Below are 22,181 nucleotides of genomic sequence, written 5' to 3' on the forward strand. Positions count from 1 at the left end.
CGTAGAAGATGGTTTAGTAAATCATGAATATTGTTTTCTCTTTCTTGTATTTTTGTAGTAGTATGCGGCGACCGGCTTTCTTCTGCTTTGATGATCATGATCAGGTCAGGGGATACACAGACACTTAATTTGCAACGCACGATTACCTCTAGCTTATACGACAACAGACAAAATAAATTCCTCAATTCATCGACATCAGTGAATTTTTAGCGCTATTACTATTTGGATGTCCAATTTAATTATTAACAAGCGTCGGTGTAATGCACGGAAAACTGAACGATTAAAACATAAGGATGCATTTGATAAATTATTTGAAATATATTATATTAGAGGAGATGGGCGGGTAAAAACGCGTAAAGAAGCATTGGAATTATTTCTTAACTCGCAGTTAGATAAATAACTGTCATTTCTGAAATGTCCATCACATGTCCATAAAAGGCATAAATTTATAACAAAATTGATCTTACTTATCCTTCAATACCTCTACCTTTATTTTATTTGCTAAAACGCGGGATTTTTCTTTAATGAGCATTTAGCCAAACTGGCAAAGAACAATAACTACATTTGCCTGTGTTTTTTTGCAAATACAGGACTAATTAAATAATAAGAAAAGCATCAAGATGGGTAGAATGAACAGATGTGTCAAACTATACAAAAACTAGCAAAGCAGAATGTGGAGATGGACCAGTAAAATACGTTAAAGGAGAAATTGAAAATCCTAGGTGGCGTGCATTTCGTATTAGGTCAGTTGCCGGCAAGAAATGCCGATTGACCACGAAAGTAGAAAAAGCGCAATAAACCGACAACCGGATGCTCGGGAGAATTCGTGAAAGGAAGTCTCGAATAGTTTCAGTCAAACTTAGGGCCAGTTTTTTTTATTTCTCTGCCCTCACTATTAATTATCCTTTCTATTGTTTTTTATGTAAAAATTGTAGTATGATTTTATGCACTCTTTTGTTTTTTGCTACTTTTTGATAGGCCAGTTAGCTGCACGTGGCAGTTATCAACTCGAAGCCTAAAAAAAGTTCCTTTGGTCACTGCGCACATTTTACCTTTGGTGATTTATGTAACTTAATGTTGTCTTTATGTTACTTTTGTGATGTATCGTTTTTTCCTTTTTTAGTAAACTATTGAAATACTGCATAACTAAAAAAGAAATCTGAAAAAATCTGTTCTCAGGTTTGCATTGCGGGTTTATATGCGGGATTACTCACGGGAATTCTTGCGGGATTTTTTGTCCGATTTGTCACGTGAATTTGTCCCAGTTTCTCTCGACTGTTCTTACGTTTAATAATAAAGGAAAAATAATTACCTTCCAATTCTTGAGCTCAAAGTCTTCCAAGATGGACAAATTTGAGTTACCAATCCGGGATTATAGAAGAAAACTAGTAAATGCGGTGGAAGAAAATGCTTTTCTTGTTGTTGTTGGCGAAACAGGAAGCGGGAAGACAACACAGCTTCCACAGTATCTTCGTGAAGCTGGGCATACTTCACCAGGGAAAATGATTGGAGTGACGCAGCCAAGACGTATCGCTGCTATTTCAGTAGCCGCACGCGTATCAGAAGAAATGAAATGTCGGTTAGGAGGTCAGTAGACTGTCAGTCTGTCAGACAGTTTCACTGTTTGCTATTTTATTATAGTCATGATCAGTGTACTCACATTGACATACATTCCTGCATGAAGTCAGTCAGTCTGATTCATTGGCCATTTTTTTACACAATATATAGTGAGGAGACAGACACACTATACTTGAGCTACTTAAGTATCAAAACGTGGCCCTGTATTCTATAATTTGAACTCACTTATGATAAAGTTTTATAAACTTTTATTTTCCATGCAGAAACTGTTGGTTATCAAGTGAGGTTTGATGACAGCACAAGTGATAAAACCGTTATCAAGTACATGACTGATGGCTGCTTGCTGAGAGAGTTTCTTGATGATCCTGCACTTAGCAAGTACAGTGTCATCATCTTAGATGAAGCTCATGAAAGAAGTTTGGACACTGTACGTGTTGATAATCTTTCTTTGCCATCTATTAGTAAATAATGATGTGGGTTGTGGTGCCGGGGCGGCACTTGACCCATGTTTGGGTATAGGGGTGCCGCTGGGGGTTTGAAACCTAAAATACCTACCCTGTGTAGGACAATGTCCTTTATTTTAAGACCCTATTTAGGACAAAGGACAACATCTAGCTCTTGTCCCAAAATTTCGCATTAACAGCGGTGAACCTTGAGTGGAAACTCAATCAACGTGAAGCATTGTTCACTAAAACAAATACAGACTAACGTCTCTGATTTCGGATTGCCAAATACCTGACGACAGTCTTGCAACCACACCCTGTCTAGGAAGGGTCCAGGGCAGACTCGTTTGAAATTATTATATACCCTGTTCATGGCAGAGAGGCCAAAAACCATACACTATCCAGCGGCAAGTCCCCGTATAGGCCATATAGGGGAGTACCCCCCTCCCTGGGGTTGTGGTATTTGATCCATTTCTGCTATTCTTCATAAGGCAATGTGTCAAACTAGCTACGCACTATTTTCATTGTTTTAAAAAACGGGGGTTTAAAAGCACTGTGTGCGTCAACATTGTTGGTGTACTTGTATTGTTACTGTGGCTGTATGTGATTTTTGATCTGAAAGGGATTTTGATCTTCGTTGTTCTGATTGAAGTAATTAGAAACTATAGCTATAGGTCCACCATTAAACTGTTGTGTTGTTTGGACTCTTATATGCAGAAGACATCTGGAATTTATACTTTTTCAATATGGTACAAAAAATGTAGATTTAGTTTTGTGGTAAGGATGCCATTAAAGGCCAACTGAGGATCAGGCACAAAAAAAATCGCCTGGCTGTGAATGTGGTTGTACCAGGTTGTCTAATGACCATCTCAGCCAAAACCCTGCATGTAAATGACCTCTTTCACAATAAAGGATAACTTCCGTTTCATCAGCATGTTCTGAAATGGTTAGGATCTAAATAAGTATTCTCAGCTGTCTCATTCTTTAATTTCTTCCTGTAAATATCATCTTGTTTAATTGATATGGCTTTGTGGCAATCATGATGACTAGAATTCAGAACCCAGTAAGCAGTTATGCTTAACCTAACTACACTCTGTTACTCTTTTGTTTCAGGATATACTTTTTGGTTTAGTGAGGAAGTTGTTTCACAGTCACAGAAAAAGATCACACAGCAAAGATCAACCTAGCAAACTACATGTACCAAAGGTTGTGATCATGTCAGCCACCTTAAATCATGAAAAGTTTTCAGAATTCCTTGGTGGCTGCCCAGTCTTTGAAATTCCTGGTCGCTGTTTTCCAGTCAAAAGTATCTTCCTGGATTATGTTGGTGTTAAGGACTTGCAGACACCCAGTTATCTCAAGCGAGTAAGTCTGTTGCCCCCAAGAAATCATACAACCTTTCACATAGTTTATACCCCATCAAATGACACAACACTATACACTGTTCATGTAAATCAATGAGGTAGGCATTCTTCTGGGACTATCATAAAATTTGTAATGTACAATTCCAAGTATTATTGACCACTTTAGGTGCTTTGCATGATCAGATTTTATGATTTTGATGACATACAATTGAAAGGTTTTGGGCAAGAGAGGTGTATGTGTCTTTTTTTTTTCTTAAAATCAAAATTGCTCCAAATAAGCTCTAATTTGGCACGTGTGTTGCACAGAGACCGGTTGTCATGTAAGTAACTTTGTGGCATTTTTTTTTTAACAAACTGTTAAATAAACAGGAAATAGCTTTAAGTTATTACTTTTCTAGAAAATGCAAGTGACCTATACAAAAGGGATACCAATACTCTACTTGGAAGTTTTTTTCTTCAAATTTAGAACTGTATTTTGTTTTTGATACTGTACCTGATCTCATTTTGCAGGCTGTGGAGACAGTAATGAGAATCCATCTTGAGGAGCCTCCTGGAGACATTTTAGTTTTCCTAACTGGCCGGGAAGAAATTGAACATGCATGTGACAGGCTGTTTGAGGTTGCAGAGAAGGTGGATTACAGACATGATGTCCATTACAGTGAGGTTGAGTCTATGTTGATTTTACCTCTGTATGGATCCATGACAACAGGTAAACTTGTTTGACTTTTATATTGATTTGTGATGAGCTAAATGGGGTGTTCAGTGGGGCTACACTTTTAAGATTAGTGTAATATGGTTGGTAAGTGCTAAGGTTGCAATCAAGCCACTGGTGGTTGATACAGTGGAGCTAACCTGGTTACTGTAGTGTGAAGTAAATAAAAATAAAATAAAAATAGAATAATCAACTTCTCCTTCTTCAGGATGGGATGCTAGTCCAACACCCCATGCATGTAATATTTTCTTTACTGGCACCTATTTAGACATTGTGGTTGAATTTTTTTTTAGATATTTAAAAATAACAAACCCATTTAATGTTTATTTTCCTTTGTAGTGAATCTTAGACAGAGGAAAATAAAAGTAAAACTTAATGTAATCTAAAATGTGTATGACACTGACTTTTAAAACGTTAAAAACCAAACGTTTATAAAAACTTAACTTAAGTTTTTTATAAACGTTTGGTTTTTAACGTTTTAAAAGTCAGTGTCGTACACATTTTAGATTACATTATGTCCATTCCTGACTGCAATTTCAGTATATTTCAAAAGTTAAACTTGTTTAAAAATTTTGATAAGATTAAATTTAGGAATACAGTTGACTATGAAAATAAGCGAAAAAATGGAACGACGTTTCAGTGTCATCTTGGCACCATTATCAAGTAAAGAATGTAACAGAAAAGATAATTTATACAGAAAGTAAAGGTGTGAATAGAATAAATTAAATTAAGACTAAAAGTAACTGTCCAGTGTTCATTTCAGTGAGGTGTTATAAAGTGAGAGTTATGTCCATTCAATAGGTTAGACAATTAATAGTTTTGTGCGAGTGGAGTCTGACTGGGTGTTTATAGACTTGGTTTTTCCTTGTGGATCCACAGTATTTCAAAGATTAAACAATCAAGCTTTCCCTGGGATGGTGATGGTGAAGTAGCTTGTCAGGTCGCCAATTGTCAACTTGGTGATCATTCTTCAGGTGTTTCCCGATGGCTGAGAACCGATGCTCATCAATGTGTTGGTGTAGCTGACGTAATCTGCATCACACAGATGACACACAAAATTATACACAACATACTGTTGATTGATTATGGGTGGCTTAGGCTCCTGCACTTTAAGATTATCACCAAGTTTACGGCTTCTAAGCCACCCATGATCAATCAACAGTGTGCTTTGTATAATTCTGTATGTCATCTGTGTGATGCCAATTACATTGGCCACTATTTGTCTAACCTGGGCATTGAATGGACATAACTCTCACTTTATAACACCTCACTGAAATGAACACTGGACAGTTACTTTAAGTCTTAATTTAATTTAAAAGTTTAATTAAATCCCTACATAAATGCCCTATGTCACACTACCACAGAGCCATAATTTACACAGTCACTGTGCAGAAAATTAACATTGAAAATTACGTGGATTATGGACATGTACTCTGTTAGTGAAGTTGTAGTTGTACACTCATCAAAGTGAAAGCAAACGTACCACAAAATGTTCACCTCTGATGAAAGAGCAAATTTAGAATCCCCACAGTGAGTTTAGCCATTTAAACTTTAGAGAGCTTGAAAAGGCTAAGACAGTTTTCTTTCCAATTGCTTATTATAAGTTTCTAAGCTCACTGTAGGGACCCCTCTGTTCACTCGGATGTCTTCCACGTGTGTCTTACAGTCATAGAAAGTTGAAACATGTGGTCCGGCCAACAGCATCTTGTTAAAAAATTATCCACATGAATTTTCCTCTTAATGTCTGGAGATGAAGACACCACACATGGTTCTCCAGTCGATTAATTTAATGACTGAGAGGGAACTTCTCATTCCTTTTTTTTCACAGAATTACAGAAAAGAGTGTTTGATCCTCCCAGTCCATCTGTAAGAAAAGTAGTAGTAGCTACAAACATTGCAGCCACATCACTCACCATTGAAGGGATCAGGTAAATAAAAAGGATGCAGTCTCAAGATCAGCTCCTTTTCTGGACATTGCAGAACAAATTTTGTGTTATCAGTAGCAGATCTGGGGGACTAAGCTCTGCAGGCCCCAACCTCCGGCCCAGCTCACCTAATTTTTTAGACCTAAACTGAAGCCCATAGTGTTGCGGCACCAAGATATTTTGTTAAAGAAAGAGAAGGAAGTTGAGTGTTCATTACATGTAGGAATGGGCCTCCCAGTTACCTGAAGGTTTGGGCCCACCACTGGTTATGGAATCAATGTTATTTTTCTTACTCTTTATTTATCAAATATCGCACCCTCTTGGTATGACACGTAACAAGATGTAGCGCACCTGGTTTAAACTGTAGATACCTAAACCCCATATCAAATTAAAGTTTATAGAACTGGCTATCAAACTATACCACAAATTTTTCACGACCTCTAAATGCGAGTGTCCGAATCACCTTTTGAAAGCTTCAAGTCAAAGCAAATTTTATTTTTCGCTAATTTAATTTGCTTCTCAGATTCTGGGCCCAAAGTGCTTAAAATGTGTCTGCATTTTGCCATTTTCAATTTCAGTGAAAAGTTACAGAACTATAAGCTTTAATTTGATGTAGGGGTTAAGGTACATGTAGTTTAAACCAGCCTTGCTACATCGCTTGGAAGCGAGACATGTCTAAAAGTATACGGTAACCTTAAGTAAACACAGGAGCTCCTGGAAAACACAGTTCTAAGAGATCGAGCGAGTATCAGTGTGAGTTTACCATTTATTGAAATAGAATTTTCATCCTCATTAAAATGAGTTCCAAAAAATATACGGAACATTATATGAAAGAAACTTTGTTGACAGAACGATCAAGGGGCATATAAACAGATGATGAAAACATAACATTTTTAACAGCAATTTTTCCTTTGCCCCCCCCCCCCCCCCCCACCCCTCTTTTGCCTTGTTCTACTTTGGCAAGAATTTTCCATAGTCCCCCTTAAACCTACCGCTGAAAAATCATGACCCCGCCCCCTCAAAATCGTCATAGCTCCCCTGCATAAATTATGAACCCTCTCTTAATATGACCTTTTGGGTTTGCTTCACAATCTGATCTGTCCCAGCAATCTGTCCCTCAAAGCGTAATTTCTCTGCTGTCATCTCTCCAAGTTCCACCTTTTAAACTGTTGAGTACTTCTTAGAACTTATTCTTTTGATTCATCACTTCAAAAAGTTTTGTTTTCTTTCTGGAAACAGCCTGTTACAGTCTTGAGACGTATAATCAGTGTGGCCATTTAATTTAAACTCAAGATTAAGCACACACCAAAAGTCTTCTTTCTCAGCCCTAGTAAGACCTATAAATACAGCTATTTCAATTAACCTTGTCGGATTAAAATCAAGCTAAAAGACAAGACCGCAATGTTTTGTGGGATTATTTTTTATGAATAATTTCATCAAAATCATCCTTGCACGTGCAGGTCATTGTACTGCTAATTACAACCTATTGTTTTCTCCAGGCATGACTGATTTTAATGAATTTATTCATAAAAAATCCCACGTAAACTTTCGGTCTTGTCTTTTAGCTTCATGCTTTGAACCGACAACGTTAATTGAAAATTATAGCTGTATACGTGCAAATAATGGATTCTGGTTGACCCATTTTTGTTGAAGACAATGGCAACAATAGGTGACAAAAATATCTCTTCTAGGAGAGAGCAGAGTTTAATCCAGGTTTAATTAATTTATTCATTACAATTTGTGACTAAGATGAAGAAAAGGATATGTGACAAAAACCTTGATGCAGTCTACCCTAAGGGCATCCCCCGTAACAATTAAATATTTTATAACTAAAAATTTAAAACGTTCTCTGGTTGAAAACTTAAAAGGTATGAGCTTTCGACGACCATCCTGTTGTCTTCAACAGATAAAATATGAAGAGAATATGAAATGAGGACTAATAAATACAAAAAAATTTACAGTACAGGTGATAAGTATGAAAAGCATTATTTGTTAAGAAGAATAAGGTATTGATTGCGCACTCTTGGTTATGGCTCTTGACAGTTTGAGTCCCCAAAGAGATCAAACCTTTGACAGCTTCCACACATGAGTTACATGCTCTGACCATTGGGTTCCAGTAAGTTTCATAATAAGCTTGGTCTTGGTGTTTTACAGGTATGTTGTGGACAGTGGCTTTGTAAAGCAGTTATCTTACAATCCACGCACAAGACTGGATTCTCTCAATGTTGTATTAATATCCAGGTTAGATTAATGTTGTATTAAAGAAATCTGTTGACAGTTACTTGTATATGTTGCAATGGGTTATTCACTGCATAATTAGTTGTCATAATATTATGCTGGATTTGATCACACAAGGATGCTTACATTTCTCACAAGCCATTTTCGTTCTGAAAATCCTGTTTATAAGTAAGTAAGTAGGAGAATTTATTTAAAGAGGGTAACACATGACATCTTACGCAGATAACCCTGTGGCCCTCTACTAAGCATAACATAATACCTAATATACATGAAAGGAAGAAATAAATAAAACTAAATAGAATAAGTAAAAATTAACAAATATAATAGCATCACTACAATGAAACTAATCAAAAGTGATCAATAATTTTTAATCTCTCAAAAAACTTGTTATAAAGGTGACTTTCAAGAATTGTTAAAGACTCAGATGTTTCACAGTGTTTTTACAACCTTACCATTGCTGTTAGTTTATGTAACAACCCTCAGGCAATCAAGCAATCTTTGTAATGCAACAACCCTTTAATCAAGCTTATTAATGCAATCACCAAGCAGGCAATCAATCCATCAATGCATCAATCAATAAACCTATGATAAGCTAAAAGCTTGTGGGGTTGTGTGAGAATTCAATATTTATTGAGTTGAATTAAAATTTGTACATGGATAAGATAAAGTGTAATAAACAAATAACTAAATAAAATAAAATAAATAAATAAATAAATAAATTAAGTTTCTCTATAATAGAATAAAATGGCAGTTGTTATTACTAAATTATAAAAGTTGTGAGTCATGTGGTAAAAGGAATAATATTTTATTAAATTACTTGCATATATTTCAGGTCTGAAGCAATTCAAAGAACAGGAAGGGCTGGAAGGACTGCTCCTGGCAAATGCTTCAGACTTTTCTCAAAGTATGTTATTATGCAAAATATTTGCCTGGTTTTTTGCTGTTGAGATTTCAAGAGTTGTTTTTGTTTGTTTGTTTGTGTTTTGTAATAGTTCTTACAGTATTTTTTTGTTCAGAAAATAATAATTTAATACATGTAGTTAAAAATAACACCACGGGAAGGTACCGCTGTAGCTTTCACAGTTACACTTTAATACAATTTAATGCACTGTGCTTTTGGTTATTTTTATAGAAAAAGTGCAATATAACTAATAAATATTATTATAAATATTACTACTTTAGAATTTTAGAGAAGTTCCAAAAGGACTTTTTGTTTGAATGTTCTGGAAATTGCTTAATGTAAAAAACAAATCATGGCATCCATGCATTCTATCTGTTTTCTGTAATAGGGAGGTTTATGAGACAGCAATGACTGAAGAAACAACTCCAGAAATACAGAGGACAAGCCTGGGTCATGTGATACTTTACCTAAAATCCATGGGAATACACAATGTTTTAGGGTGAGATCCTTTCACAAAATAAAAGCCTAAATTCATTTATTTTTACAGATCAACATTATAACTAGTAGTTTGCCTGCTAAAATCATCTCCCATAATTTTTTAGTTCACTTGTGTGTCTTGCCCACTGCCATGTGCGTTATTATTATTTTTATTATTATCATTATTATTATTATTATTATTATTATTATTATTAATTGCATAGCAAAGATGAACTTCAAGAGAAAAGTCTGAACTTTCGTTTTGTTACGTTCCAGTTTAGTTTATGTTTTTTGTTTTAATTTTGTTCCAAATACTGAAGTGAATTCGATTTGTTATGACGTTTTAAAGCTTAATTAAAAAACAGTAAATGAAAAACGTATTTCGATCAACACTGCTATAGCTCGTTTTGAAACGGTTTTTGTTCTGGTTCTAAGCCCCCTCAGATATAAGCCCCTCCGTTTATAAGCCCATCTAAAACCCCTTACGAAGTTGTATAAGCCCAGGGCTTATAAGCGACAGTTTGCGGTATGGCTAAGTTCCATGTGCTTATTGGCTAGTTACCACTGACCAAAAGCAGTGATAGTTATTCTCCTGCTCTTGTTGTTTTCTAATGCTGTTGATTTCCAAATTAGAAGTGATTTTTCTATTCATAGCTTTCAGTTGGTTAAGGCCTGGCTAAACTAAGAAACCTTGTTGCGGAAACATTGTTACAGAGACAAATGTTTCCAAGTTTAATGAATTTTTTATTAACAAATGCCAAAAGAAACATGCCCAGAGTCATATGTCTGGACTTACAATTTCATATAACAAATGTGCAAAGACTGTTAGATAAAATTGAAAAGGCATCCATTCACAAAACAGCGTTTATGACGTTCAGTTCTGACACGTGGCAGGATGTAAGGGTGTCCCTTTTTCCTAAGGCTTCTTGATCTCTGGAGTGAAAGCAGTTCATGAAGGGGATGAGTATTATCAGCAGTTATCTTATCCCATAGTAGCCTATCTTTAGTATAGTAATTAGATCAGTTATAGGTATAGCGATAATGTAGAGCCCGCTCGCAAAACCTATCAATTTGGGAGAGAGATTTACTATAGATATTTACCTCAATCGCATAGGTGAAAAGGGACATTATCAGGCTGTCAAACAGCAGTGTTAGCCGTAGTATTTACAAACTCCAAGAATGTACAGTCTAGAACTCGCTTTGCTTGGCATATTTTCGAATTGAGTGTCCCAATTACATGGATCTTCATTGACTGTAACTCCTAACAGCTTTAGTTCACTCTTCCTAGCTATTCCATCAATGGACTCTGGGAGGGGCATCCTGGTATTACCCTTAACAACCATCTCAAAGGTCTTTTTCTTGTTCAGCTTCATCAGGTTATCATCAGCCCAACGTTTGATGTTTGCTACTTTCTGATGTGATGAATCAGTGTGATTGAGGCCAATTGTCACAGGCACACTTGCTGTGATATCATCAGCATATTTGATCAGTAGGGTTTGGGGGATTACGGGTTTGATGTCATTAACCATGATAGTAAACAATAAGGGTCCAAGCACATTCCTTTGGGGAACCCCCCTGTTGATGTTGAAAAAACTGGTAACCACTCCATCAACCACCACTCTCTGTTGGCGAGCGTAATGTTTCCGCGCGGGAAACACGTTGCGGAAACAAATTTTCCTGCTCGTAAACAAGAAAACGTTTTGCCTCAGGTCAAAAACATTTTTGCTTCCCGGACACAAATTTTTGCTACCGAAACATATGTTTCCCATTTAGCCACCACGAAAGCAATGTTGACTAGTTTCCAGTGCCGCTCGTTAAGTCAGTTTATTATAATCCGCATGCGTAACCCTTTGTTTTCGTTTCGTTTAGTTACCGGGGCAGCAAAACATTTTGTTTGCTTTCAGCTAATTTAGCCACCCCGGAAACATAACAAGAAACAATGTTTCCTAGTTTAGCCAGGCCTTTAGAAAACATTTACTTGTCGGTCAATATATGTACCTATAACTACAGTCAGTCCAAAAGCAAATTGATAATTTTACCACCTTTGTTGCCGGTTTGCATTCATGTCCAAGTTGACAATGTGTTTTGAACAGCTTTCAGTACATCGATCCACCTGAAGAGAAAATGATTTTGGAAGCATTGAAGCAACTGTATTTCTATGGTGCACTAGACAGGTAAGACCAATTCCACCTTCAAGTTGATTCACCAAACAGTTTGCTTGTTCCATCCTTTCCAGCAGTGCCATCCGTCCATCTATAATTTCAATATGGATGTGCTTTTGTACCATGACTAGGGACCTTAAGCAGAGACGACGACGAGGAAGTCAACGAAAACGGAACTTAAAAATTACATTTACGTTTTCTGAATAAATTTGCGATAACTTCTGCTCATTTAGTTTGCGAAATCATGATGTGGCCAAACTATCCAGGAGCTAACGTCGTAGGGGCGGCTTTAAAGTTCAGATTTAGGGACAGGAAAATAAATCATCATTCGTTCAAGTTCTCCACAAAACGTTGAATGTGGTGATTTCACGTCCTTGTTTTGCAGAGGACGACAAAAAAAATGTACCAAAGTTTGTAACGCACATGCAGAGCCAGTGTTTGCTAACTGAGGCCCTGTTCAGACTAGGCGCCAGTGCCGGCCGAGAACCGGACACGGTCACCTAGTCTGAACGGGGCCTAAAACTAATGTTGTTGCGGTCGTCGACGTCACCTGAAAATACAACTTTATTTCATTTGTGCTACCTCACGATTATTTCAAAATTTTCAACTTTTACAGAATCGGCGTTCAAGTTAAAAAGTGTCGCGTTCAAGTCAAAAAAAGAAAAATGAAAAATTCACCGTCTTGTTTTCACATTCTCCACGAAACCTTGAATTTGGTCAGATTTCGTATTTGTTTTGCAGAAGACAGCAACGAAATGTACCAAAATTTAAAACGCATGTGTAGGGCGATTGTTTTTGCTCATTAAAACTTATTGTTTTGCGGCGTTGTGGTCGCCGTCGTCGTTAGGTTGCTTTAGCAACGACGACGGCGACGACAGCGGAAATGTCCCTATTAAAATGAATTCGCATTTTTCAAACGTCGTCGCGAATATTTCAACTCACTTTAAATGTGGATATGTTTACGTCCTTTATAAAACGTCCTTCTTTTTTCTGTTCTAGTGGTGGAAATGTTACTCCCCTTGGTCGCCAAATGACAGAATTCCCCCTCTCTCCAGGGCTCTCCAGGACCGTTATCCTCTCGGCCAGCCTTGGTTGCGAAGTTCTCATTCTTCCAGTAGCTTCAATGTTGTCGGTAGAAAATGTCTTTGTGACCCCAGGTGGAAAAAAGAATTTGTCATTAGCAACACAGACTCATAAGAAGCTTGCCGAGGAAGCCGGCGGAACAAACGACTTTGCAACGCTTTTGTACGTGTACAGACAATGTCACTCCAGGTTAGTTGTGATTTTTCAAAGCAAAGCACTGCGTTGTGTGGGACCCACTGGCTGCCACCCATTTAGCTGAATTAGTTACCTTGCCAAATTAAAGTTGCTTACTTAATTTATTATAAGTACTTCAAAGTTTTACCGATTAAAACGGACAAACTGCACTTGTGCAGGTTCAAACAACAGTGGCCTGTTTCCCGACCTCATTTGTACCTTACAAAAGACCCCGCGGCTCGGGGGTTTGGATAGATTTCCGATCTCTATCCCAACACCTCAACAGAGGACACGCCGCTCGCTCGTGCGTGTGTGGATGGAAACTTCAACAGAGATGCCCCTCCTTCGTCTCGCATCCGTTTGAACGTTTTTAACTCCAAATGGTAGTACTTTAATCGTACAGTTTATAGGCGTAAACGATGGAAAACGGAGATTTTCAAAAATGCAACACAAAGTGGATATTTTAGAGAGAGAGAGAGAGAGAGAGAGAAAAAAAGAAATTTATCGTTTACGTTTTGGACGGTAGGAATGGAGATATTTTTGATTTTCCAACCACGTCAGTGAAAACCAAGTGATCAATACACGATGGCAAAAGAGATTTTGGTAAACGACGCTGTACAACATCGGAGCAGGTTTTCGTCTAGCAAAAGTGTCTTCGATCATTGCCAAACGTTTACATACAGTGAATACGTATAAAAGCGTATATGTCGAGTGAAAATGTTTTTTTTTTTTTTTGAAAATGCGTTTTGAGATGCTCCTTTTCCAAACAAAAATACGAGCTTGAGAAACACCTACCAGCTGGTTTATATGACAGTGGTTTTAGTTTAATGAAAAAAAGTTAAGAAAGTGTATTGACCGTTCACCTTCGTTACATTGTGTTTAGTATCTGTTAACTAGATTATTTTGTGTCATTTGTTGCAGCTCGTCACCCCCGCGCTGGTGTCGTGAACATTTTATTCACTGGAGAACACTTAAAATGGCGTACAATATTCATCATCAACTGGAAACAATTTTACAGAGACAGGCAAGTTTAACAGATATCATCATCATTGTCATAAAAAAAAAAACATTAATCAAAGATCATTAATCAGGCTTATATAAAGAGGTCACCTCGAAAACACAGTAAATAAAAAATAGTGCTGCGTAAGTGCGACTTGAGCAATTCAGAATTCTTTCAATAAAAACTCCTACATTCGTTTCTTGAGCTATAGAACTTCGTACACAGCGTTTCTTAGTTATAGCGCTTTTCAAGTTCACTTTTAGTTGATCGGAAACCGGCACTATGAAATAAATGTGACAGTATATTTCAAGCCTGGTGAACGAATGAGAATGATGTATTTTTCTAGAAAGTGCCACAGGCATACTCGAAAAAAGAAGCTCAGTGGTAGAGCATCCCAACTAGTTATCGGAAGGTCTTGGGTTCGACTCCTGATAAGAGCACTCGGATTTCTTTTTTCCGAGTATGCCTGTGTCACTTTATAGAATAATACATCATTCTGAAAACCGGCACTATTGGCCATCGCTAATCACGCAGCAAACTCCAAACGTTTTCATGAATTACTTGCTCATGTTTTGCTCATTTACTTGTATTATCTTCGATTTCTAATTGGTTCATTGTGTTCTTTATGTCTGCCACGATTGACTAGAGTGGTTAATTTGATTTTGGTTGTACAACTCTCAACTAAATATTAGCCTGCGTAGCAAGCGTTTTCCGCATGGGGTTTTGTGCGTGCGTTTTTCGCTTTTTGACCGCGCGGAAATTGAAACAATAGATTTTGATTGACCCCAAAAAGATACCTACAGTATGTGTCAAAGATCAAAGTTGTTCAAACTTCTCCGTTGCCATGTCTTTGTTTTCACACTGTCTTCATTATTCTCCTGTTTTTACAGGTCAATAAACATTCTCTTCCAAAGCAAGTTACAGATGACACCAGGAAAAACTCCAAAGAAATGCTCAGAAGAGCCTTGTGTGGCGGATACTTCTGTAATGTCGCACGAAAGTGAGCCATGTTTTAAGTTCATTTGTACCAGAAATAAACGAAACAACACAACACAAAAAAACAGATTGCATGGCTATGGACACGTTAGTTCGAAAACAAAATTAATTAGACCCATCTCTCGAAAGTCTTGGTAACTTACTGGATCCAAAATTTATGTGCCCAATGTTCCCTAGCAGAAATTCAATATTAATTACTTTTGACATCTTAGTAATTTTATGGTGAAATATAAACTCGACTGAACTTCTTGCTTTTTGCGGTGGCAACTAATTTCTGAGACACGTGGTTGATAGCATAAGCGACAATGGACGTTGCTCGAAGTATGCACGTATTACTCCTGTTACCAGAGAAAGGTTTTTTTTTTGTGAACATTTTAGACCAAATTACTGTTTTAGCCTTTCATCCAAAGAAGTCCACTTTATCGAGGAATACAAACTTTCAGTGGTGCTTTTACAGTAGTCTCACCAACTTCGTAACATGAAATAGGCCATCTCAAACGTGCCAATACCAAACTGCACCTTTTTTCTACGTCTAGAAGCAGCAGTGGGAACAGTTTTCGAACAATGGATGGGCATGGTACTCAAGTTTATATCCACCCTTCTTCTGCGGTGAGGACCGGTGTTATGCAGATGAATATAATGCTCCTGTTTACGTTATCAACTTTTCAGAGACACTTCTTTCAGTTGGTGTTCATAATAAAAGCTTTTTTCGTGAAACTTCATTAATCACAAAATCAACGCACTGAGCACATCCAAGACTGTGAAAAGTCTGTTGACCGAAATTAGTGCAAGCTTATTAAGTTCTCGGAGATCAAGAACCTTCCGAGAAGTTTGCGTTAGGCTCAACAAATATAAGATCAGCTTTTTTCCCCTCTGGAACAAATTTTGATATGTATTTAACTGTTGATATTTTGTCTTCTAATTTTTTATAGTTGTTCGGTTATGAGAATCAGCTGGAATGGATAATATTTCATGATATCATATGGACGTCGAAAATTTATGTCAGAACAGTGTGTCCGGTGAGTTGCACTAGACTGGCTTTCACCAAATTTAAATGAATTACCAATTCATTGGCGTTTTAAGATTTATCTCTGGTTGGTTGGCTGGCTGACTGAATGACTGACGGACAGACTGACTGACCTGCTGCCTGACTAACTCACTGACGGACGGACGGACGGAATGATTGACTGGCTGGTTGGCGGCTGTCCCACTGACCAACTGATCAACCTGATGACTAACTGAAGATCAACTTGATGGCTAGTTGACTGACTTCCTGACTGGCCGAATTTTAATTTTTAATGACATATTTAGCGAATGGACACATGAACTGACTGGTAAACTGAATGGTTGACTTATCATGTAAGTACATATACTCTGGGGTTATTCGTTTATGCACTGAATATATTTGAGCTTCCATTGTTCCGCTTCAGATACGATACGAGTGGGTTAAAGACCTCCTTCCCAGATTACATGAAGTAGATAGTTACTCATTGTCAGGCTGGGCTGAAGGTAAACTAACAACCAGTAAACACGAAGGAGATGAGTGCAAACTGAAAACAGCACGTGACCACGATCGACATGAAACAGGTTTGTTTTCCAGATTGACAGGTTTGTCTTATTGGTCGTGTAAAGTTTAGCATGAGCAGAACCTTTAGGAGTATTAATGGCGAATCCCGGCAGTGGAGAGAAGACAACAATGTTCTCTAAAAAAAAGTCTAAAGAAGGCGCAAGATAGTTGCAAGGGAGGGATTCCAGTGTGATATTTTGGGAGGAGTAATACTTCTAGTCGTCTTTTTAGGACCTCCCCAATCATTCAAGATTTTGACTTACTTTTTTCTTTACTGACCATTAACGAGATTTTTAATGAGCGAGATGAAAACGTCGGTGTTAATCGGCTTTCGAACAGCCGGACCCAAGCTTTCCTTACGAGGGAACAAGAATACAGTCAAATCAAAACACCGGCAAAAAATATCCATTGAAACTTGGCTTTTCAATAAAACTTCACCCTTTTTAACAAAATTTTTGTTTACAAGAACGTTGAGGCTGAGATTGACCAAAATATTATGAACATACTAAGAACATATCCATGACCAGTAGAACGTTAGTCTTTAGCTATAGAGTCCAGTTAACCCAAATTCCGAGAACTGTTTCGCACGATATCTTGTACGGTTCCTGGTCTCACGTGCGCGTAGATTTATGGAAATACTATAACGAGTAACTTAAGAACATTTCAATAACGATTTCAGGCTCAAATTGTTCAAAACATAACGTTCAACCTCGGCTCCAAAATAAGACATTCTCAGTGCAAAACGATTGTAAAAGAGTGTAGATCCAACAGTACATTCTCAGTTTTGGCAACCGTAACCCCAAATATATGGTGAGGGTTTGATTCAGTTGCATTTGATTCACGTCAACATTAGGCTGATTTAGCAACAGAACGGGAACGTCATTTGAGGACGCGAGAGCGCGTGGAAATAGTTTGGACGCGTGTCTTTTCCGACTATAAATGGGCATTCTTTAAGCACGCGCCGTTGTCAATTGACGTTCCGGTTCTGTTGCTAAATCAGCCTATTTTCTTCCCTTCTTTCATCAGAATCTACCGGAGAAGCCGCTAAAATAACAAAACGAAACACAAAAGACTCTATCACAGCTGCAAGACAGCGCTTCCTAGAGAGAAAAAAGGCACGTGATCAACATCAGGCCACTTAAAAAAAATACGTCGCACGCGTAGTCCTTTGATATGTAGGGGGTTACTTGCTAAGACTGTCACTTGCGAAGTTCCAACAACACAACAGAGACTGTATTATAATTTGCTTTGAACTGATTTTCCATTTGGTCAGGACTTTACACTTGTAAGACCTTACAGGGTAAAAAATCTTGACTGAAAATTAAAAGTACTGAGAGGTGTTGAGCACAGCTGTAGTGTTGTTCATTATGCTGTAGTCCAAGGTGGTCAGTTCAAATGGAAACTATTGAGCAGTTCTTTCCCATCTGCTGTTTGTGTTGGGGTATTTTACGAAACGATTTTGAGAACTGTTCCAGTTGATCAAAGGAATCGACGACGTTTCAATACATTTCGACAGTTTGTCCAGGAGTGAATGGCGGGATAGTGCATTTATTTCTTTACGTCTTTACAGTGTTTTCTTCTGTTCACACGAAGGTTATTTGTCTAAATTTAGTGTTAACACAGTTTCTGACATTAACATCGGCGAATTTCCTTTTAGGCTCGATTCCCGGGGGGGTTACTTCCTTATAAGAGGCTAATGGGGATGTGCCGCTGGATGGGGTCGCATTTTCACGACTGGGTTGACTAGAATGGGGTTGCATTTTCAATAGAGTTACTAGAATGGGGTCGCACATTTTTGGATTTTTGGGGTAAGAAAATTCTAGGAAGATTAGGAATGGTTGTACTGTATGTGAAAAGTAAAGTGTTCTCTATTCAATTTAATAAAATGTGTCAATTCATTTTAGGATGACCTATTTAAAGGATTGATAAAGTAGATGCATAAATAGAAAGTGACTTAGTTGGGATCGCAAAAATTACATTTTCCCAAAAGTGACTAAGATGGGGTCTATAACTGGCCACAAAATAGACTATAACAGGGCAGGGGCTCTGAGAGGCCAGCGGCACATACCCAGGGGGGGGGGGGGGGGGCTCGATTACTAAATGAGCCCGTGTAAAGAACACTCATATCACCGTCGCGTCCATAATGAGTAATCGATGTCTATTATCAATTGGTATTGGAAATCAATCACCAATCGATCAATATCAAAAGAAGTCCTATCATTGATCATCGATTCTATCGATTAACTGGCCAGGCTATGAAAGCGAATTGTTTTCCCGTAAAGAGCCAATCAAAACTGATTTAATACGCAATTCACAACACTATACAGTGGCCCGGAAGTTTCTTTGTTATTTAGTGCGGGAATGTTATTTTAATGAGCGAGTACGATTTGTTTGACGTAATTCATGTTTGGTCAATTAAACTAATTGGTTGACTACGATACAACGAATATTAAAACGACATGTAACATGTGAAAGCGAGCAGTCTGATAGCGTGACATGAAAAGTGAAGGTAAACAACACTATCGTTAGATTCCGGTGTTTAATTCCCGCGAAACATTGCGCAAAGTTATTGTTTTCATGTTTGTGATCATCAAAATCCTGCTTGTTCGCGGACAATGGGGAAATTTTGGTTTTATCTGCGAGCCAATCGAAACAGCCGGCAACAAAAATAAACGAGATTAGATAAAATTTGCATATTGCAGTAAGTTCGTTTACTCCACAATGAAAATCGATAATTAGGAACCGCTGTATGTTTTTGATGCGAAAGGGATGGCCGAAACTTTAGTCTTGATCAGTTTCGCTGGTTAAATTTAGCAACATTACACCGAAAACACCCCTAAATTAATTCGGCCACTGACATCCAGCAGAAGATTTGAAACACTCTTGACGTATAATTTAGGGTAAATATTACCGGTGACCTCTCAGTACGACTGAATAACGCTATGGGAAATACGGTGGTTGTTTCAGTACGGAGGTTTCGTCCAAGGATAAAGTTTCGAAGACCATTTCATGTGGTGATGTTAGGGCTTGACAAGAGCGGAAAAACAGCCATTTTGTATCGAAGCAAGTGGAAAGATTGGAAAGAGAGAATCGTTCCGACTCCGGTGTTTAACGTGGAGACAGTTCGGCCTTGCAAAGACTTGCGATTTAAAATTTGGGATGTTAGCGGAAAGGAACTAATTCGCCCGCTCTGGAAAGCGTACGCTCGTCACACCGATGCGATTATTTTTGTCGTTGACAGTGCAAATGAAGAAAGAATAGACGAAGCAAAGGAGGAATTGTTCAATCTTGTTAACTGTGCTCAAATCAACGGTGCACCGATATTGGTGTTCGCAAACAAGCAAGATTTACCGAACGCGTCGGCGCCGTTAGAACTTACAACGAAGTTGTCGCTTACAAATCTCAATTCAAGGCATTTGTGGTATCTTCAGCCTAGCTCGGCTGTCTGTGGAGATGGGATTATTGAAGGCCTTAGAGTTTTATCCGACATGATAGCACAATGGAAGACCGACCTTAAAAACTTGAAGAGCGGCCGTCCAAGGAAGAGGAAATTGGCGGCCTCGCGCAGTAATTCAGTGAACAATATTTTATGATGGAAACTGTGAATTTTAATGCAAGGTAGATAGTGTAGAAAACGATTCAACAAGTCCTTTATTCTTTATTATTATCTACATATTTTTATTCACTTCCGATCGATAAAGAACTGAGAAATGTTGCGATATAAACGTTCGGTTTCGTCAGCTGTTCCGACCTGTTCAACCCTGTTCAGTCGATTTTGAAATTCACTTACGGAAACTGCAATTGTCATGATACAATTCAGTTTCAACTCGGTGACACGTTTCGTTTCGTGAACAAGTTTTACACAGTTTTGGTTTTCAAGCGAGCAGTTATGTTTCCATTTCCACTGTTTTATGGTTTAAGTGTGTTGTGTACAATGATTTTATGATAATATTTATTATTCGTATTAAATTCGCCTCACGCTTCGCGTGGGCTAAGAGCACGAAATATCAATGATATACATTCATTTATCGAAATTGTCCTAAAATGTTCATTCGACGTATGAAAATGTTTACTAGAACCAAAAAGTATTAAGTCATTTTCTATGGCAACAGTTTTTACACGCAGGAAAGAGTTTACAAGGAACTCCATGACAGATCACGCATGTACAACATTCGACATACCTGTCCAACGTTTAAAAAAAAATATGCAATTTTTTTTTACCATTCACGCTTCATGTATTTTACATTTAACAAGACATTTAAATCGATGTCGACGTAAATAAAAAGAGAGAACGTTTGTACATAAGTTCTTTAATTTCTGTGGTGAAATATACGTTCTCAACTTTCTCAAACTGTGTAGTGCAAAAAGTATAAATTATTTATGACGCATCATTTCACACTGTTAATTAGCGCGACTTTGTGTTTCGAAAAATAAACTTTAAAACTAAATCTGACCACTCTTCTTCTACGATGTCCTTAAAAACACATTCTTTTCTGTCGTGCATCCAGTGCAACGGTTCCCAACAAGGCTGAGTTTTCTGTGAACTTTCGAACCAGTTTCCAATACGGAACAGGACATGGAAGGCTCATTAATGTTCAGTAGACCTGCACCCTTCAAAAGCCGTATTTTCACTGGACCCCGATAACCTGCAGGTACAATTGTTTTTTAGGATTGGGAGCATTGTTGTGTCGTTCGATCTTTTGTCCTCTCGACCAACCATGTAAGACGTAATTAATTGCCGGCCCTATTACTAATTTGTGTTTCGAGAAGACGTTAAAGAGAAACAAGGGTCTAGAAAAGTTTTTCCTAAGACGAAACCTCGTGTAACGTTTGGGTTAGGGTTGTATTAACGTTGTGGAAATTACAATGGAAAATTCATCGCATTAGTTGAGTGCACTGAAAAGTTTCCGTTCACAGTTTGTAGACACTATCATCAGACTTTCAAATGATCCATTTGATTCCACAAGCTTCTTCACTTAGGACTTATGAATAAATCGATTGGAAGTGATTTGCAAATTTGTGGACAGTCAAGCATACATCGCTATCTGGGTTTTGATTTTGTCGATACGCTTACACAAGAACGGAAAAATCAGTAATTCTCCACGCTAGTTCAATTATTTACCATAACCTGTTTTTCATGTGTGTTTTCACTGTGATCAGCCTCTTGGCAAGTTGCTGACAAAGCCAAGACAGTGAGGCGAGATCGTGGCACCCGGGTAATTACTAAACCTAATAACATCTGGCACCCAGCGCAACGGATGATATAGATCAGTAGCACAACCCAACAGTCCTTTTCGTTGGTATACCTGTTCGAAAAGACATAACCACCCTCTGGAATATGAAGAAAAACTAGCGTTTTATTTAGGTAAAGGTCATCTCAAACTTTCGCAACGCTGAAAAACTTATCCTTTTCATTTTCGGAGGGGTAAATGCGTCGTTAAAAGTCCGTACAAAGGCCAGCTAACATGTTCAGAAACCAACAGCAGGAAAAGATGCCCTCCCCTAAAATTTTTGGCAGTTTAAATTTTCAGCTAAAGAATCCCAACAGATCCAACTGTGTT

The 22,181-nt window shown here is 37.8% G+C and overlaps 2 protein-coding genes and 1 long non-coding RNA gene across 4 annotated transcripts; all 3 read left to right on the forward strand.

Moving 5' to 3' along the window:
- Positions 1 to 1,283: 1,283 nt before the first annotated feature.
- LOC146466116 (putative ATP-dependent RNA helicase DHX40) lies at positions 1,284 to 17,969 on the forward strand. 2 transcript variants are annotated; one of them, XM_085127699.1, is made up of 16 exons: positions 1,284 to 1,587; positions 1,842 to 2,005; positions 3,135 to 3,386; positions 3,896 to 4,094; positions 5,926 to 6,025; positions 8,177 to 8,263; positions 9,093 to 9,164; positions 9,550 to 9,660; positions 11,732 to 11,812; positions 12,800 to 13,072; positions 13,979 to 14,081; positions 14,948 to 15,057; positions 15,590 to 15,662; positions 15,986 to 16,072; positions 16,484 to 16,640; positions 17,647 to 17,969. In XM_085127699.1, the coding sequence occupies exons 1-16, from the start codon at positions 1,344 to 1,346 to the stop codon at positions 17,760 to 17,762; spliced, it is 2,229 nt and encodes a 742-aa protein (XP_084983825.1). In that variant the 5' UTR covers positions 1,284 to 1,343; the 3' UTR covers positions 17,763 to 17,969. The 2 variants fall into 2 exon arrangements, with proteins under 2 accessions (XP_084983825.1, XP_084983826.1); XM_085127700.1 differs by lacking the exon at positions 1,284 to 1,587 and having other exon boundaries at positions 1,860 to 1,956.
- A 307-nt stretch (positions 17,970 to 18,276) lies between these two features.
- On the forward strand, positions 18,277 to 18,496 carry LOC146466117 (uncharacterized). Its single transcript, XR_014868097.1, has 2 exons — positions 18,277 to 18,358; positions 18,390 to 18,496. It is a non-coding gene; the product is annotated as an uncharacterized LOC146466117 (long non-coding RNA).
- A 244-nt stretch (positions 18,497 to 18,740) lies between these two features.
- On the forward strand, positions 18,741 to 21,063 carry LOC146466118 (ADP-ribosylation factor 6-like). Its single transcript, XM_085127705.1, has one exon. The coding sequence runs from the start codon at positions 19,563 to 19,565 to the stop codon at positions 20,211 to 20,213; it is 651 nt and encodes a 216-aa protein (XP_084983831.1). The 5' UTR covers positions 18,741 to 19,562; the 3' UTR covers positions 20,214 to 21,063.
- Positions 21,064 to 22,181: the final 1,118 nt, after the last annotated feature.

The sequence above is a fragment of the Pavona decussata genome, unplaced genomic scaffold, assembly GCF_977016875.1.
Source record: "Pavona decussata unplaced genomic scaffold, jaPavDecu1.1 SCAFFOLD_153, whole genome shotgun sequence".
Lineage (NCBI taxonomy): Eukaryota > Metazoa > Cnidaria > Anthozoa > Scleractinia > Agariciidae > Pavona > Pavona decussata.

Bases quoted from the DNA above. Each gene is read 5' to 3' on its own strand.
- LOC146466116 (XM_085127699.1), top strand. From the start codon at position 1,344: ATGGACAAATTTGAGTTACCAATCCGGGATTATAGAAGAAAACTAGTA. The intron at 3,387-3,895 runs GTAAGTCTGTTG...CTCATTTTGCAG, and splicing joins CACCCAGTTATCTCAAGCGA to GCTGTGGAGACAGTAATGAG. The intron at 16,073-16,483 runs GTGAGTTGCACT...GTTCCGCTTCAG, and splicing joins ATGTCAGAACAGTGTGTCCG to ATACGATACGAGTGGGTTAA.
- LOC146466118 (XM_085127705.1), top strand. From the start codon at position 19,563: ATGGGAAATACGGTGGTTGTTTCAGTACGGAGGTTTCGTCCAAGGATA.